The following is a 14749-nucleotide window of genomic DNA, read 5'->3' as shown; positions in this document are numbered from 1 at the left end:
TAGACTCTGAGCTTTTTCACATGAAGCCAAAACAGAAAGCTCTTTCCGCAATGCACGTGATTAATGCTATTGCCAGTTCCAGAGTGCTTTTGCAGATTTTAGCAAGCTCAAATGGTTTCATACTAATTCCATTCCTCCAGTTTTTCAGATTATTTTCTGAGAATCAAGAAAAGGCTGTAGAGAAGGCTTCTGAAACCATAACACTCCCCTAGAGATCAGCAGTTGTATTCCCCCCAGTTTATGATACTTCATATACCAATAATCCACCAAAGAGATGCTAAGAGGGGTTACTTGTGAAAAAAATGAATCTTCTGGTTATTGGAGCTGCAGGGCAAATGTTCTTTTAACAACAACTAAATTTGAGGATAAGAGAAGTCTTAAGGTTACCCATTTTACAAGTTATTTCACTGAGCTTGTGGGTGGTCAGAAACAATAGTAGGGGAAGATGTACTTCACAAAATGCAAGAGCACTCTGACATAGCCCCTTCCGCTCCTGGAAGGGCTACGTAACACTCCCCAGTTCAGTATAGGTAATTCCCATGTCAGCATTTCCTTCAGTGGGAAGTTATCCTCTAGGTAATGCCCCAGGGGTCTCCCTCTATACTTAAGAAATGTCTGCTAGAAGTTAACAACAAAGCATATTTGTAAGTCATTATGAAGTATCATTATTCTCTCAAACAAGTGGTAACAGTAAATTCTCTAACTAAGCTGTACTCCAAGAAACCATTAAATAGACACTTACCAAGTGGGAAACCATGACTGCTCCATCACAGTTTGCATTTGCAGGGTCACTTCGTTCTCTGCTTTCAATGATCTAGAAATGCAGTAAAGTGCAATCAAGTTTTTGTCACTTTGAAAACAATACAACCACTCCTAATAGTGAAGCAGTTTTTACCATTCTGAAGATCGTGTGAGAACGGCTGCTGTGTTCATTCATTTTTGTTTCTCCATAATGACGATTTCCTGCCAAAAACAATATTAAAATAGTTCTGCTTCTATTTTGATAAAATGGAGATAAATAGAAAAAAAGCATAATTTTAAAACTTTCTCAAAAACACTGATTTCTGAATATAAACTCAAAAAGATACCCCACGGTTCTAGATATACCTGATCCATCAATGTTTTTTTTAAATATCAGCTGACAGTGGCTAAATAACTTACTTTCTCCTTTTCTTATCCATTCCATAACTTGTTCTGGGGCAACCACTACTTCTTCAATCAGATCTTCTACATATGTATTCCTCTATAGAATAAACACAGTCATAAATTCTCCTGAACTCCAAAACTCACTTCAATACACAAAGTTAACATAACCAGCAATTATTATGCTATTTATTCAACAGCTGAATGTCTTTTTACTCCAAACACAAGGGATGGATAAAGTTTAGACCTTATTCAAAACTGTGGCTTAAAGGCACAAGAATCAAAACCCAGAGATTTAGAAAGTTTCCAAAAAACAGAAGTGCTGGGGGAAATATCCTTCTGGACATCTTCTGAGGGAATCCAGGAATACATTTTTCAGTAAATGTTATAAGGATATAATCATACAACTGGTAAATTTCTCTTCTTCCCATATTCCAAAAACATCCATTGTTTAGGGCATCAAAATTAAAAAAAAAAACCACAAAACAACCAAAACAACAATCAACCAATTTTTATTATTTGCTACAAAACTTTATATAAAGAAACTGAACACGGCGTTAAAGTAGATTTCTTTTTCTATGGTGATCATCTTCCTGAATAGTTCCAGTCTCATGGTTATTCCATGATTATAGTAGAAGAAAAGTGTATCTACTTTGAAAAAGGTAAACTAGCTACAGAAAGCCCAAAGTCACTGTTGTTATTCTACTATATCAAGTGTCCTTCTGCTAATGCTGAGGATACAATTACACAATTTGACCCAGGAAAGCTTTCAACTAGATGCCTCTGAAGGCATTTTGTTTTCAAATTCTTTTACTACAAGCAGATACAACACTTACATTACATAAGATCCACTTACATTAAAGTCCTCACGAATTCCCAGAGGCTTCTTTTTCCTACTATCACAAAGTAAATCTGTAATGGTTTCATTATAGATTTCCATGTAAGAAACTCTTAGCAAGAATTCTCTATCTGGGATCTAACGTTGAAAGAGAAAAAAAAAATTATTAACAGACTAACTGATGAATATCTTTTAATGCAAGTATTCTTAACTCAGAGATGTATGTTTAGATATTGTTCTACAGATTTCTTTCCCCTCATCCTCTATGCAGCATTAGCATCTACCAATACAGAATAATTTTTCTTCTATACCACCTCTTTCCAGCTGCATTAAAGATATACCACTTCTAATAGGTTGTAAAATTAAGATAACTGCCCCACAGAAGCATGAGAATGGTTTTCCCACTTAAATACCCTTTTCATAACCAATTTCCTCCTACGCAGAGAGGCTCTTTCCTCTCTGTGTACCCTGTCTTCTCTCTCTGCTTGTTTGGATTTACTTTGCTGCTGCTTCTTCCCCTACCTCCCTGGTAGAGAATATTGGAGTGAGAAAAGGCTGCACAATGGACTCAGGGAAAGTTTTCTTGGCTTCAGTTACTTTCATAAACCTCCCAAGGTACCCTGCACCTCCTTAAAGGAGCAGAGAGCATTTCACTTAACTGATTACCTGATACCCTCAAGGCAGAAGTAAGCGCTCTACAAATCATGTTTTAGAAATTACTGTTTTAACTTACACCTTCTCCTTACTTTTATTAACCTTGAGCAATTAGCAATTCTTTTGTAAGTCTGAAATAAGTAAATATAGTGTCATATTCTTCCCACCAAAAAAAAAGTCTTTATTGCTGTTAATTTTTTAGACTTTTAAAATAGCAGAATAAACACAAAGCTTCATGTTACCTTATCTACCACATGAAAAAGTGAGCATCTATTTATACTTGTAATCAATGTTGAACATATTTGCAAGTTTAAGAACCCTCATCAGTGTTGCTCTTATTTAATTTCAACTAAAGTCCCATTAGCTTTTTGTTTTAAACCACTCATCTTTTCCGGGCTAGCAAAGCAACTGCAACATATAGTCTAATATAAATTCACTTCCTTCATAAGCTCCTTGATACTAAAATAAACTTTTATGTAATGATCACAAATATTACTAGTCCTTTCAGTCACTTCAATTTAATGGAATTGCTCACCTCACAAATAATTTTGAAAACATGTTGAATTGCCTTAGGGATAATGCCCACAGAATCTTCATTTCCCATCATTGTGTAAGTCTTCCCTGAAGCAGTCTGTCCGTAAGCAAAAATTGTGCCTAGAACGATAGTAGAGTTTTACCAACTATTTCTAAAACAGTTTACAAACAGGATTTAAACACAGTTTTAAAACTTACCATTATAACCTCGCACAGCTGACTGTATAATTGGAACAGCTACACCATCATATAACTGCTGAGTGTTGTCACTGGAGTGAAAGACACGATCTTAAAAACAAATTAAAATAAAGCATGTGAATCCCTTGTATTGCAAGTCAAAACCAACCTATCATCTTACTCAGTATCACTGACTTCAAATCCAATAAATAGGCATCACTGTTTGTAGAGTAATTCAAACATAAAATATCACTGTGGCACTACTAATCAGGCTTTTAGAATTTTATTTTAAAATAAATATTAAGCACAAAACCAGGAAAGATGCGATGCACAGATGACTGTAAGAATGGAGGACACAGTTAAAACAGTCATCCTATTTAGTATAGTTATGGCTAATTTATCTCTGAGGATTGTAAATCAGACAAGACAGGCTAATTGTCCTCGTGCAGCCCATGGAGGACCATCAGGGTGCAGAGATCAACCTGCAGCCCATGGAGGAGCCTACTCTGCAGGAGGTGGATATCTGAAGGAGGCTGTGACTCTGTGGGAGGCCCAGGTTGGAGCAGGGTCCTGCTGGGGACCTGCAGCCCGTGGAGAGGGAAGCCCATGCTGGAGCAGGTTTTTCCCAAGTAGGACTTGTGGCCCCTGTGGGGGACCCACGTCGGTACAGCTCATTCATGAAGGACTGCACCCCATGGAGGAGTGACCCACGGGACAGCAGTTTCATGAAGAACTGCTGCCTGAGGGATGGACTCATGCTGGAGAGGTCCATCAAGGACTGTGTCCTGTGGGAGATCCCATGGGAGCAGGGGAAGGACTCCTCTCCCTGAGTAGCAGCAGAAACAACAACTCACCATAACCCCCATTCCTTGTCTCCCTGCAATACTGGCGGGGAGGAGGGAGAGCACGGAAGGAAGCAGGGGTGGGGTGAAGGTCTTTTTAGATTATTTTACCTCTCACTCTTTTGCTCTGATCCTGTTAGTAATAAATTCAATTAATATCTCCACTTTGAGTCTGTTTTGCCCGTGAAGGTAATCAGTAAGTGACCTCTCCCAGCTCTTATCTCAACTCAAGAATCCTTAGCTGTTTTTTTTTCTCTCCTCTGTCCAGTTGCAGAGGGAGAGTGAGAGAGTGACTTTAGTGGGTACTTGGCAACCAGCCACGGTCAACTCACTACCCCCCACCCCCTTCTCCCTAAATGCTCTGGACTAGCCCTGGTCTAGTCTGTAACTGGATTTCATGTGAAAAGAATCGAGTTCATGTGTTCCAAAGCCATTAGAGCATAAATCAGAACAGAGAAAGCAACGTCCACCAGGAAGCTGACTTCAAAAGCACATTCCCAGTGTTGCCTAAACCAGAAATCCTCTGTGCCTCCACGACATTGCTTCAGAATTATGAAATTGGAAAAGTTGAGGGACACTGCAGGAAGCTCAGGGCACTCACGTCGACACGTTCAAGCAGTACAGTAGCGGAGGTCCGCATAAGCATCAAAGCAAAGCAATTGCTTTCACATTCTTACCGTAACTAAATATTTTGGTACCATTCACGTCGGAAACAGTATTATTTTCGCTCTTCCAATGCAGGGACACTTTATCTCCTGAAGCATTTTCTCTAAGAGAAGAAGATACTCTGTTACCTTCATCGGGCCAGGGCTCTGCTCCCGTAACACGGACCCCTGACCGCGACACCCTCTACCCCGGAGGGATCTGGACCCTCCTTCCGCCACGGGGATAGACACCGTCTTCCTGCCCCGGCCCCCTCACGGTGCGAGGAGTATGGCAGCATTCCGGGGTAAACGCCGCTGCAGCCTTCCCCTCCCGCCTGCCCGGAGCCTCACCTGGCGATGAGCGGCCGCACACGCACGCAGACCGTGACCGCGCCCTCGTCCGCCATGCCCGCCCGGGACAAGGGAGACCGGGAACCGGGACAGGGACCCGACACGGCTCTGGACAGGCACGGCCCGCCCCAACCGCCACCGCAGTTTGAACTGCTCCAGAGACCGCTCCCTATTGGCCCACGTGCGACGGAAGCCGCACGCGGAGCGTACCACTCGCCAGCAGCTGGGGGGGGGGAAGGAGCGAGGGAGACGGGCAAGGAAAGCGCAGTGAGGGACAGGCTGATCAGCCCCTAAGCTCTACCGTGAAACCCCCCCTCCCGTCTGCCGGCAGCTCTGTGGTGGTGCCGCCCAGGGATGCGAGCGGCGCGCGCCGGCGCGGCCGTGGTGCGGGGATGGAGGGGTGGCTGCCCTGGGGAAAAGGCTCCAGGAGCATCGAGTTTGACCGTAAACCCAGCACTGCCGTATTCACTGCTAAGTCGTGTCCTGAAATGCCACAGCTACAGGTCATTTAAATACCTTCAGGGATGGTGGCTCCACCACTGCCCTGGGCAGCCGGTTCCAATCCATGGCAGCCTTTTCCATAGAGAAATTTTTCCTAATATCCAAATCTAAACCTCTCCTGGCGCAACTTCAGGCTGTTTGCTCCTCTTATATCGCTTGTAACTGAGGAGGAGGCTGATACCCACCTGGCTACAACCTCCTTTCAGGTACTTGTAGAGAGAGATAAGGTCACCCCTCAGCCTCCTTTCTCCAGGATAAACACCCCCAGCTCCCTCAGCCGCTCCTCATCAGACTTGTGCTCCCGACCCTTCACCAGCTCTGTTGCATTTCTCTGGATACACTCCAGCACCTCAATGTCTCTCTTGCAGTGAGGGGCCCAAAACTGAACACAGGATTCGAAGTGCGGCCTCAGCAGTGCTGCTGATCAGTGTCATCATGCACTTGGCCAGTACCTCGATAAGCTGTCTACTGAATCTAAACAGTATGCTTTCACACACAAAAGCACACATTTCACACATTGTTATGTGATTATAATTTTTTTTATTTAAAATGTACTGAAGTGAGGGTTAGAAAAACAGTGTGAACATTTGGTGGATTACAGTTCTTAGTTTAAATCAATATCATTTTAGCAAGCAGACTGCACAGTCATCTAAGAAAAAGGCTAAGTCATTCATTGCACAGTCTTCATGAAGGGCTTTAGGGGTGGAGAAGGAGTGGAAGGTAGTTGCAAAGAGAAGCCTAGAGAAATCAAAAAAGAAGGTATGCTCCAATTGCATTTCTTTTAAGGTCAACAAATTAATGACTACATCATGAAAATACTATTCACGTTTAAAGTTTTAAAACAATGTTGTCCCCCACATTTTAATCATCCCCCTCTTCTTCCTCTTCCTCTTCCTCTTCTTCACCTGCAGCTAAAGCTTCCTGCGCAGCCTTGAAAGCCAGTTCCTCTTCCAGAGTGGGGTCTCTTGCCTCAGTGATCGCTGGACCACTGGGATATTCTTCTTGCACTGGTGGGGGCAGGATGGGAGTGTAGTTTTCTGGACTGTATTTGTGACCCCAGCCAAAGTAGATGTTCTCAAATTTCCTGAGAAAGAGAAGTGAAAGAAAACATTCAGCCCCTGACAAAATATCAGCAGAGATACTGTCAGGCTTCCTTACTCTGCTGCACAAAAAGTTACAGATATCCTATAACAGAATAATTTAAAAGATGGCACCCTTTTTAACCGCTCTAATGGTTGATTAAAATGATGAAGTGTCACTGCACTATATTGCAATATGACTCCAACTTCACAGGCAACAACATAGCGCCACTTCTGACACCAACTCCAGTGCCTTTTTAAAAGCAGGTGGAGGTCATGACTGCACTATTTGTAGTGGAAACAAACGAACATTAGAACCACAGAATGTAGATGTTTTTGTAGAAAGTACCACAGACCCAAGAACACAAGTTTTAAATCAAGGACTGTGCCCAAATACTAACTGGACATTTACATCCACTAATTTTATACCAGTCTTTCCAATGATTATTTGTTTTCACTCTTAAATAAATATTTACTGTTGCTGTGCACATTCAAGTGGCCTTCTCCATCAGTCTCCGGAATAGTTAGAATTCAGTCAATGAATTAATAATAAAGCAACTTTGCCAGATGCCTGTGTGTAGCATATACAGTCTGTGTTGTAACCATGTCAACTAGATTCTCACCTGCCAGATGCAAAGGCATATGCTCCAGGCCACCGGTTAGACTGGATAATTGCAACAGAGTGTTGTGGGATCAGGTTTGTAGAATGCTGAGCTGTCCAAGCAGGGATGTCTTTAATTCCTGGAGGCAGCCAAACACACACTGTCTATGAATAAACGCACTTAGAAGCCTCTACAAAACATTTAAGACTGAGCTACAAGATTTTCAGAATTACAGAAAGACTTACAGAATTCAAGCAACAGTTATATTAAGTTGCATGTTAGAAGAGCCAAAAGTCAGAAACAATAAACTGTATTTGAACAAGTGGCTCGAATGTATGAGCAGGTAGCATAGGAATTCTAAGAGACCCACAGGAGTGCTACTCAAATTCAGTAGCATTAACCATGGTTTCTTTTGTCAAGGACTTTTTAGCACTTATGGATACATTATATAGTTATATTTCACCTCCATTAAAGAATAGAGAGTAAGAAAATAATTTAATATTGATGTAATCTAATATTCAGGCTCCCTTATTCCCATGATTTGCTGCAGTAATATGCTAAAACATCTAAATGTTTATACAAATACCGAACATCAGTGTATGTGTGTACATATTAATTAATTAATTTATTTACACATGCACACACACTTTTTTTTTTGCCCTAAAAAGATGAGGTAAAAATAGCTGAATGCATTTCAGCTGTCCTGAATGTGCAATAACCTGACAAGTCTAAGTTATTTTTTTCCCTTTAATCTCAACAAGATTGTTACCTAGTAAACCTGATTATTTCAGTTTTAATGTCAATACTGTTAACCATTTTGCTTTTGACTGATTCTCTAAAAGAATGCATTTACTCCACAGGGGCAAACTATATTCCTCCAAAAAGTGCCAGAGTCCTATAACTTCAAATATTTACTACCTAAATGCCAACATTCCTAGTGGCTCTCTATCAAAAACTTCATGTTCCATGAAGAATACCTTCATCTTCAGAGAGCAGAGTAAGAAGGGGTGGTCCTGTTTCTGCCTGTTGCTCATCCATCTCCTCTTCCTCCTCTTCATCCTCTTCCTCTTCTTCATTTTTTTCCTCTAATTTTTGAGGATTAATCCAAACGCAGCGACCCTACAATTGATACGGAAAAATAATAAATACATGTAACAATCACTGAAAGAATGCAAGTCAGTTAAAACAATTGGCTCAGACACACACACAGAGTTAAGGGGTAGGGAGAAGAAAAATATGTATTCCATAACCGATATATTGTTGGCAGAATATTGTATCCTCTTGGCAGAGCATTTCCTATATCCCTCTTTCCTCTCTCCTTCCTCACTCATCCCTACTTACTATTTCAGAATAACCTTATACCTCTGCCATTAGTTTTTTGTGATTTTGCAGTCTTCAGTTCCTGATCAGTTTCATTTATATCCTTGCTAGACTACCAGTTACTGCAAACTAAGAGGCGTAACGTATGGACTTTACCTCTTCCTTTAAAATCTACCTTGTTATTTAGCTACCAGTCAGAGGAATGTGTTCTTAAGACTCTAGTGCATATAAACTTTATTTTTTACAACTGTTGTTTTGCTGGTGGTAAGTTTAAACCTCATTTCCTACCATTTGCTGTTATATTACACTAGCATTCTTGAACTGGTAGATTGGCCAGCCAACCATCCAGCAATGATCATCAAATTAGTAATACCTCTTTCTAGCACAGGCCTGATAGCACATGCTCTTAAGCTTTTTCACTTGCATGTTTTACAGCAGAAAGTATAAAACAAAAAGAAGAAAACAACAAATAAGTTCAATTTAGCATACAATCAAAAGCTATCTGCATTTTAGCATCCTACCCAAGAAAGGAAAATTTTAAACATTTTTGTCAAGTAAGGATATCAAAGCAGAGAACCTAATACAGAAGATTAACAGAAATCACAGTTATCAGGGTCTAACTCCATACTGTTATCTAAAGATAGGTTTCAACCTCAAGAACGCATAATTGAAAAAAGTACTAAATCTAGAAGGTTCCTAAATATATATATATATGTACATGTGCAAGATATTTACATATTATATATAAAATATATCTTCTGTATAAAAACGTTGCAGTCCAATACCATAGTCTGAAGGTGCAGGTGAGGAGTGTCATTGACATTCTGTACTGTACAAGTACTGCAGTGTGAATGGTATCCGAATGGTGCTCGGTGTGAGCACATACCTGCTGAGCACATACCTGCTTCAGAATATTCTTTACATGGTGTGCCCACGTGGAGAGAGAATCCACCATTTCAGCCACAGCAGGAGGCTCAAATTCAGGATTTTCTTCATATGTGTCCCCACCTTCTTCCTCTTCTTCCTCTTCTGGAAACTGGTAAAATCCAGTGGGAGAGACATGGGTTCCTGCTGAGATTCGAGCTATCTGCGCACGCAGGTAATTGGCCTCATTTCCAGGAAAAGGAGGAAAGCTCACAACAGGAGCATCCAGCCGACCAGTGAAGAACTTCTTGATTTTCCTGGCACAGACAATCTGGGCTGGTGTCACTGGAGGCAACTTCACCCAGGGTTTGCCTGGCTCATTACAGACAAAGTAGACATATTTATTAGCCCCAGTCCCGTTTTCTTCTTTTGGGATATCAGGTGGGGGTTTATAGGTGGACTTTGGTGGTTCATCTTCTTTTTCTTTTTCCTCATCTTGCTCTTCGACCTCATCCATCCCTTTCACTTCTTCCTCAGTAACTTCCTCTCCTGCTTCCTCCTCCTCTTCCCCTTCACGTAATTGTGCTTCTGCTATAATATAGTTCATTTCCAGGCCCAAAATCTTGCCCCAGAAGCGACAGGTCTGGATTGGCTGAACACTAGTTAGGTTTTTAAGGGCAAGGAATATGTAATAGGATTCATCTTTGCTCAAGCCAACTCCAGCCTGTTCAAAATAAAAGGCTGTTTCCATTACATTCGGTAGAGGGGAATGTCCCTGGGAAAGAAGATTTGGAGTTAGAGCTAAAGAATAATATAATTATCTATTTGAAAAATTAAACATGTTATGTACTGAACATTATACTTCTCTTTCCTGTAGTGCTACTCATTCTCTCAAAGTGCTTTGCAGACATTCATTCACTACATCTTTCACTATCATTTAGAAAAATTAAAAATGCCTTTTAAGGATAAAGAAGAAAACTCAGATGAACTGCAGCTTTTAGAACACAGGATTTAAAAGTTCAAACTCCTAATTACGGCAACATAAGGAAAGTCAGAATTCTTACACAGAATCTACAAAGGACTTCAGTGCTAGGGCATGTCAGCTAAGAGGCCTGTAAACAGTGACACTGTGTTTCCTTCTATTTGTGACAGATGGATTTGGGGGAAAATATAATACAGACTTTATATATTGAGCCACCAGACCAGCAATATTTCTCTGAAGTGAATGCTGTTTATTTGAAGACCTTGGCATACAGCTCCATGCATTTTTTAAAATACTGCCCCCTGCTCTTACTGAAGTCCATAGGAAGACCCCATCTGGCTTCAGTGGAAGCAGAACTAGTCCAGTAATGATTTAATTAAGTATTTCCATTCGCTTTATTAACCTTCTCTCATTTCATGGGGGTACGTGATCATATAACACAGACAGAGTTATTAGAAATTGGACATGACAGCATAGGGAATTTGGAGGAATTAGTGCTAGCTTCGTATGGAATTTCTTTAGACCTTCCAAGTTTCTTATATCAAAGCAAGATTGACAGGAGTATGAAAAATTCAGAATTCTTTTCTGAAATAACCTGCTTTTTTGCCATTTTTTCTATCCTATATTGTTACTGTAAGATACATAATAGACTACGGAAAAGATGAAGGACTATCTCTTCTGTTGTTGGTATTTCTACTCTGCAATGGCAATCCATTTGAATATATACTGGTAACCTAATATGAAAATCAACATCTTGTTGGTTGCTTTCCCTTGGTTATTATATGAATTCTCATTTATATTCTTATAATTCTCGTTATAAGAATTCTAATTTTTCATTAGGGACAAATGCTTCTGAATATATGCAACTGAATAATGAAAAATCCTGTTTTAAGAAGGGGCTTTTCAAGTCTAGTAATTCTTCATTAAAACCATATGTTGTTTCAGTTGGAGAAGGACAGACTGGAACCACAGTTGGAGCTGGAAAGATCACAAAATTCTGCATTCTCTGTTTTACACTAGCAGCCGTGCACAGTATTCTGTAACTGGCGTCTAATATTATGGTCTCTTTAGATAAAGAAATGTCCCTTTTAGATAAAGAAAAGAAACTTGGAAGCAATATTCCATGCTGAACTGGCATATGGGAGATGTTATAAACTTTACTTTCTGTTCATCATCTCTAGAACATCCACAATTTTAAAGGCTGGGGATAGTAGATTTACTACATGGAAAAATCCCAACTAAGTAACCGGATGGGTTTTCTTCTTCACAGCTAGACATGGGACCAGCTCAGCTACGGAGAGGGCACATGATACTGTGATTGCAATTATTTATATGCTCGTGAGAGGCAGCGCTACAGAAGAGACCACAACTTCCTCCCTTTCTCTTCACACCATCCACCCACCCATTCCCTGATACAGAGGGTAATCTGTTTCACTCTGATAATAACTCACTATCTCTTCTTCTATTATTTCTTCATTTTCTTCTCCATTTTCCTTGATGAACAAAGCTTTACACTTTTCTGCAGCTTCATATGTTGGAGGAATCTCATATTCGTCTCGAAGAGTGTCCATTTTTTTCTGAAATCGAGCCCACTTCACATCCTTGCTGATATTCTCAATTATGTCTACTGTATTTGTGGGCTGTTCATCCAGGATCTTTGTTAGCACATTAGCAAGATGATCGTATCTGTCATATAAATGTAAATATTGTTGGCCAACTACAAAAAATTATGTCAGAATATTATGCTTTTAATATCTGAAGTAGAAGCTAATCATCTGGAACTTTGGAGAAGTCATTGGAATAATTAGAAGAAAGGCGCTCATGGAGCATTATGAAAAATTAGACTTAAAACTAGCCTGATTATACTTGGGAGCAGTCTCATCTTCCATTTTTTGTATATACCCCCCCATCTTAGGAACTGAAGCTGAATTTAAACTTGCTCTTAATCAAATCAATTTCTTTTTGGACTCCCTATAAAATTCCCTTAGGAATTTTGATTCTGAAAGATGTTGGACACATGCAAGTATCACGTAGTGATGAAATGTTGCATTTATAACATATTGTCCCATTCTGTATATACCTCCCTGGTATCCTTCCCTTTCTTAACATAACCCTTTGCCCTTTCACCAACACTAATCTTCTCTCCACTTATACTTCCTACCATTTTTGATTGACTCTTTTTCATACTTACAAGTTCAGGCCAGATGTTGTGCTGGTCTTCAGTAAATAGGCTTTTGCATTCTGGATTGCCAGCATTCGGGCTTTTGGATCGGGTATCTGATCATCATATGGGCTGTAATCTGGCTGATCAAGACCATAACCTGGTTCGTGTGGCTGATAAGGGCCATGCCCACGTTCATAGGCATATGTGTGATCAGCACCCTGGGAAGGGTTTAATCCTGGCGACTGATCCATGATTTTGCCTGCCCCCCCCGGGCCTGATGGGAGGCTCGTCCCAGCGCTTATCTCTGACTGATGTTTCTTTCTGGCCCCTGCAGCTTGTCAGCGGCTTGCTCTGCTGGCCGCGGATGACGGAGGTGTTGAACTGGGCTCTGCGAGTGATACGGTCCTTGTCCCGGTGCACGGCACTAGCCGACACCTCCCTTTTTGTCCTGTGCTTGGAGGGGTGCTTGTGGCTGAGAGATGCTCTCCCTCGGTCCTGGTGGCTGCTCAGCCCCTTGCCTTATCTCTCGGTATTCCTAGGGAGCTGGTCCCGGTTCCCGCTGAGGCTGATGAGGGTCTCAGCGGGCGGCTGCCCGGGGTCCCGCTGTGGCAGCGTGCGGCTCGGCCCGGCGGGGGCCTTGTGTCCGTGCTACAGGTGGCCTCGCTCCTGCCCTTCCCACGGCACAGCCCGGGGCGGGGCCCCCTGTGAGCCCGGCGGGTGCGGTGCTGTCCGGCCGGCCCGGGGCACACGCAGCCCCTCAGCCGCCGCCGCCCCGCGGGTGCCGCAGCAACGGCCGCGCCGGCGGCGCAGCGGGCGGGGCGTCGCCGGGGGAACGGGGTGGCGGGCGCGGCCGAGGCGCCGGGAGGGAGCGGAACTCCGGCCACCTGCCCCAGCTGGCACTCCTTCCACAGCGGTGTTCAAGCGCTTCCCTCCCAGCGGAACCACGGGGGTCCCGGTGAAAGGAAAGTGTTGAAGGCCGGGCTGGATGGGGCCCTGAGCAACCTGGTCTAGTGACACTCCCCCCCCTTCCCCCCCGCCCATGGCAGGGGGGTGGGAATTAGGTGATCTTTAAGGTCCCTTCCAACCCAAACCAGTCTGATTCTATGAAACCGTGAAGTGCTGTTAGTGCTTTGCCTTGAACATTTGTGGTATGAGGATCTTTCAGATGCTCTCTGAGAGCAGAAGAGTGGAACTTCAAATCTGAGTTTTGTTTTAAAAGGATGTTAGTTTGCCTTCTTTGCTTTCATGTGCCTTTTAGTAGTGATATATCATGCAGTTCATGAGGTACAAAGTTTTTAGGAGAAGAGAAATACTGTAAAATCTGATAATTGCTTAAAAAAATTTAAGATTCAAGATTCAAGGGGGGAAAAGCAGGTGTAAATTAAGTTAGAATGAAGGTGCTCTGATAGGAAGCAGTTTTGTCATGCAGTGCTGTCAGTGTTAATCATAGAATTGTAGAATATGCGGAGTTGGAAGGGACCCATCAGGATTATCAAATCCAGCTCCTGGTCCTATGCAGGACACACCAAGAATCACACCATGTGCCTGAGAGCATTGTCCAAACACTATTTGAACTCTGTCAGGCTTGGTGTTGTGACTACTTCCCTGGGGAGCCTGTTCCAGTGCTCAACCACCCTCTGGGTGAACTTTTCCCCTGATATCCAAACTAAACCTTCCGACTCAGCTTCATGCCATTTCCTCAAGTCCTGTCAGTGGTCACAAGAGTGAAGAGTTAAGGAGGCAGAGGGCCGTAATGTAAGTAGCTTCCATTTTGCAAGAGTATTCGAACACTAAATTGTTTTAAAGATTTGGTTTTATTTCTAATTATCCTGCTCTGGTTTGATTGGTAATAAATTCAGTTGATTTCCCCAAGCTGAGTCTGTATTGCCTCTGACAGTAATTGGTGAATGATCTTCCTGCTCTTATCTTGACCCATTGCGGTTTCTCTCCCCTCTCTAGTTTAAAAGAAGGAGTATAGAGCAGCTTTGGTGGGCACCTGGCACCCCCACTACAGTGCTGTACAAATGTCAGCAAAATGCCCTATTAAAGTTTTA

The 14749-nt window shown here is 42.1% G+C and overlaps 2 protein-coding genes across 5 annotated transcripts in view; both read right to left on the bottom strand.

Annotated features, from left to right (window-relative positions):
• Nucleotides 1-5274, bottom strand: part of CENPE (centromere protein E) — a 34967-nt gene extending 29693 nt beyond the window's left edge. For all 4 annotated transcript variants that reach the window (XM_027717921.2, XM_027717924.2, XM_027717922.2 and 1 more), the window contains exons 1-8: nt 5184-5274; nt 4866-4957; nt 3368-3457; nt 3171-3289; nt 2000-2119; nt 1162-1243; nt 896-963; nt 743-814 (exon numbers count right to left, since the gene is read on the bottom strand). In XM_027717921.2, coding sequence (XP_027573722.1) covers nt 743-814; nt 896-963; nt 1162-1243; nt 2000-2119; nt 3171-3289; nt 3368-3457; nt 4866-4957; nt 5184-5239 — 699 coding nt within the window. In that variant the 5' untranslated portion in view covers nt 5240-5274. The remainder of the gene's footprint in view (nt 1-742; nt 815-895; nt 964-1161; nt 1244-1999; nt 2120-3170; nt 3290-3367; nt 3458-4865; nt 4958-5183) is intronic.
• Nucleotides 5275-6204: 930 nt separating this feature from the next.
• Nucleotides 6205-13460, bottom strand: LOC113986306 (radial spoke head protein 6 homolog A-like). The gene is made up of 6 exons (XM_027717919.2): nt 12723-13460; nt 11983-12217; nt 9587-10324; nt 8343-8484; nt 7387-7504; nt 6205-6768 (listed from the first exon to the last, which is right to left on the bottom strand). Exons 1-6 carry the CDS (start codon nt 12944-12946, stop codon nt 6546-6548), a joined length of 1680 nt encoding a protein of 559 aa, XP_027573720.1. The 5' UTR covers nt 12947-13460; the 3' UTR covers nt 6205-6545.
• Nucleotides 13461-14749: the final 1289 nt, after the last annotated feature.

The sequence above is a fragment of the Pipra filicauda genome, unplaced genomic scaffold (genome assembly GCF_003945595.2).
Source record: "Pipra filicauda isolate LSUMZ 115617 unplaced genomic scaffold, ASM394559v2 scaffold228_size1260155_pilon, whole genome shotgun sequence".
Taxonomy (NCBI): Eukaryota; Metazoa; Chordata; class Aves; order Passeriformes; family Pipridae; genus Pipra; species Pipra filicauda.
Note: the sequence above shows the minus strand (reverse complement) of the source record. Positions and strands in the feature narration are given on the sequence as shown.

Coding starts and splice junctions, on each gene's coding strand:
- LOC113986306 (XM_027717919.2), bottom strand. CDS start 12,946: ATGGATCAGTCGCCAGGATTAAACCCTTCCCAGGGTGCTGATCACACA. Junction 7,505..8,342: donor TCTGCTCTCTGAAGATGAAG/GTATTCTTCATG, acceptor GGCTGCCTCCAG/GAATTAAAGACATCCCTGCT. Junction 6,769..7,386: donor TATGCCTTTGCATCTGGCAG/GTGAGAATCTAG, acceptor TCTCTTTCTCAG/GAAATTTGAGAACATCTACT.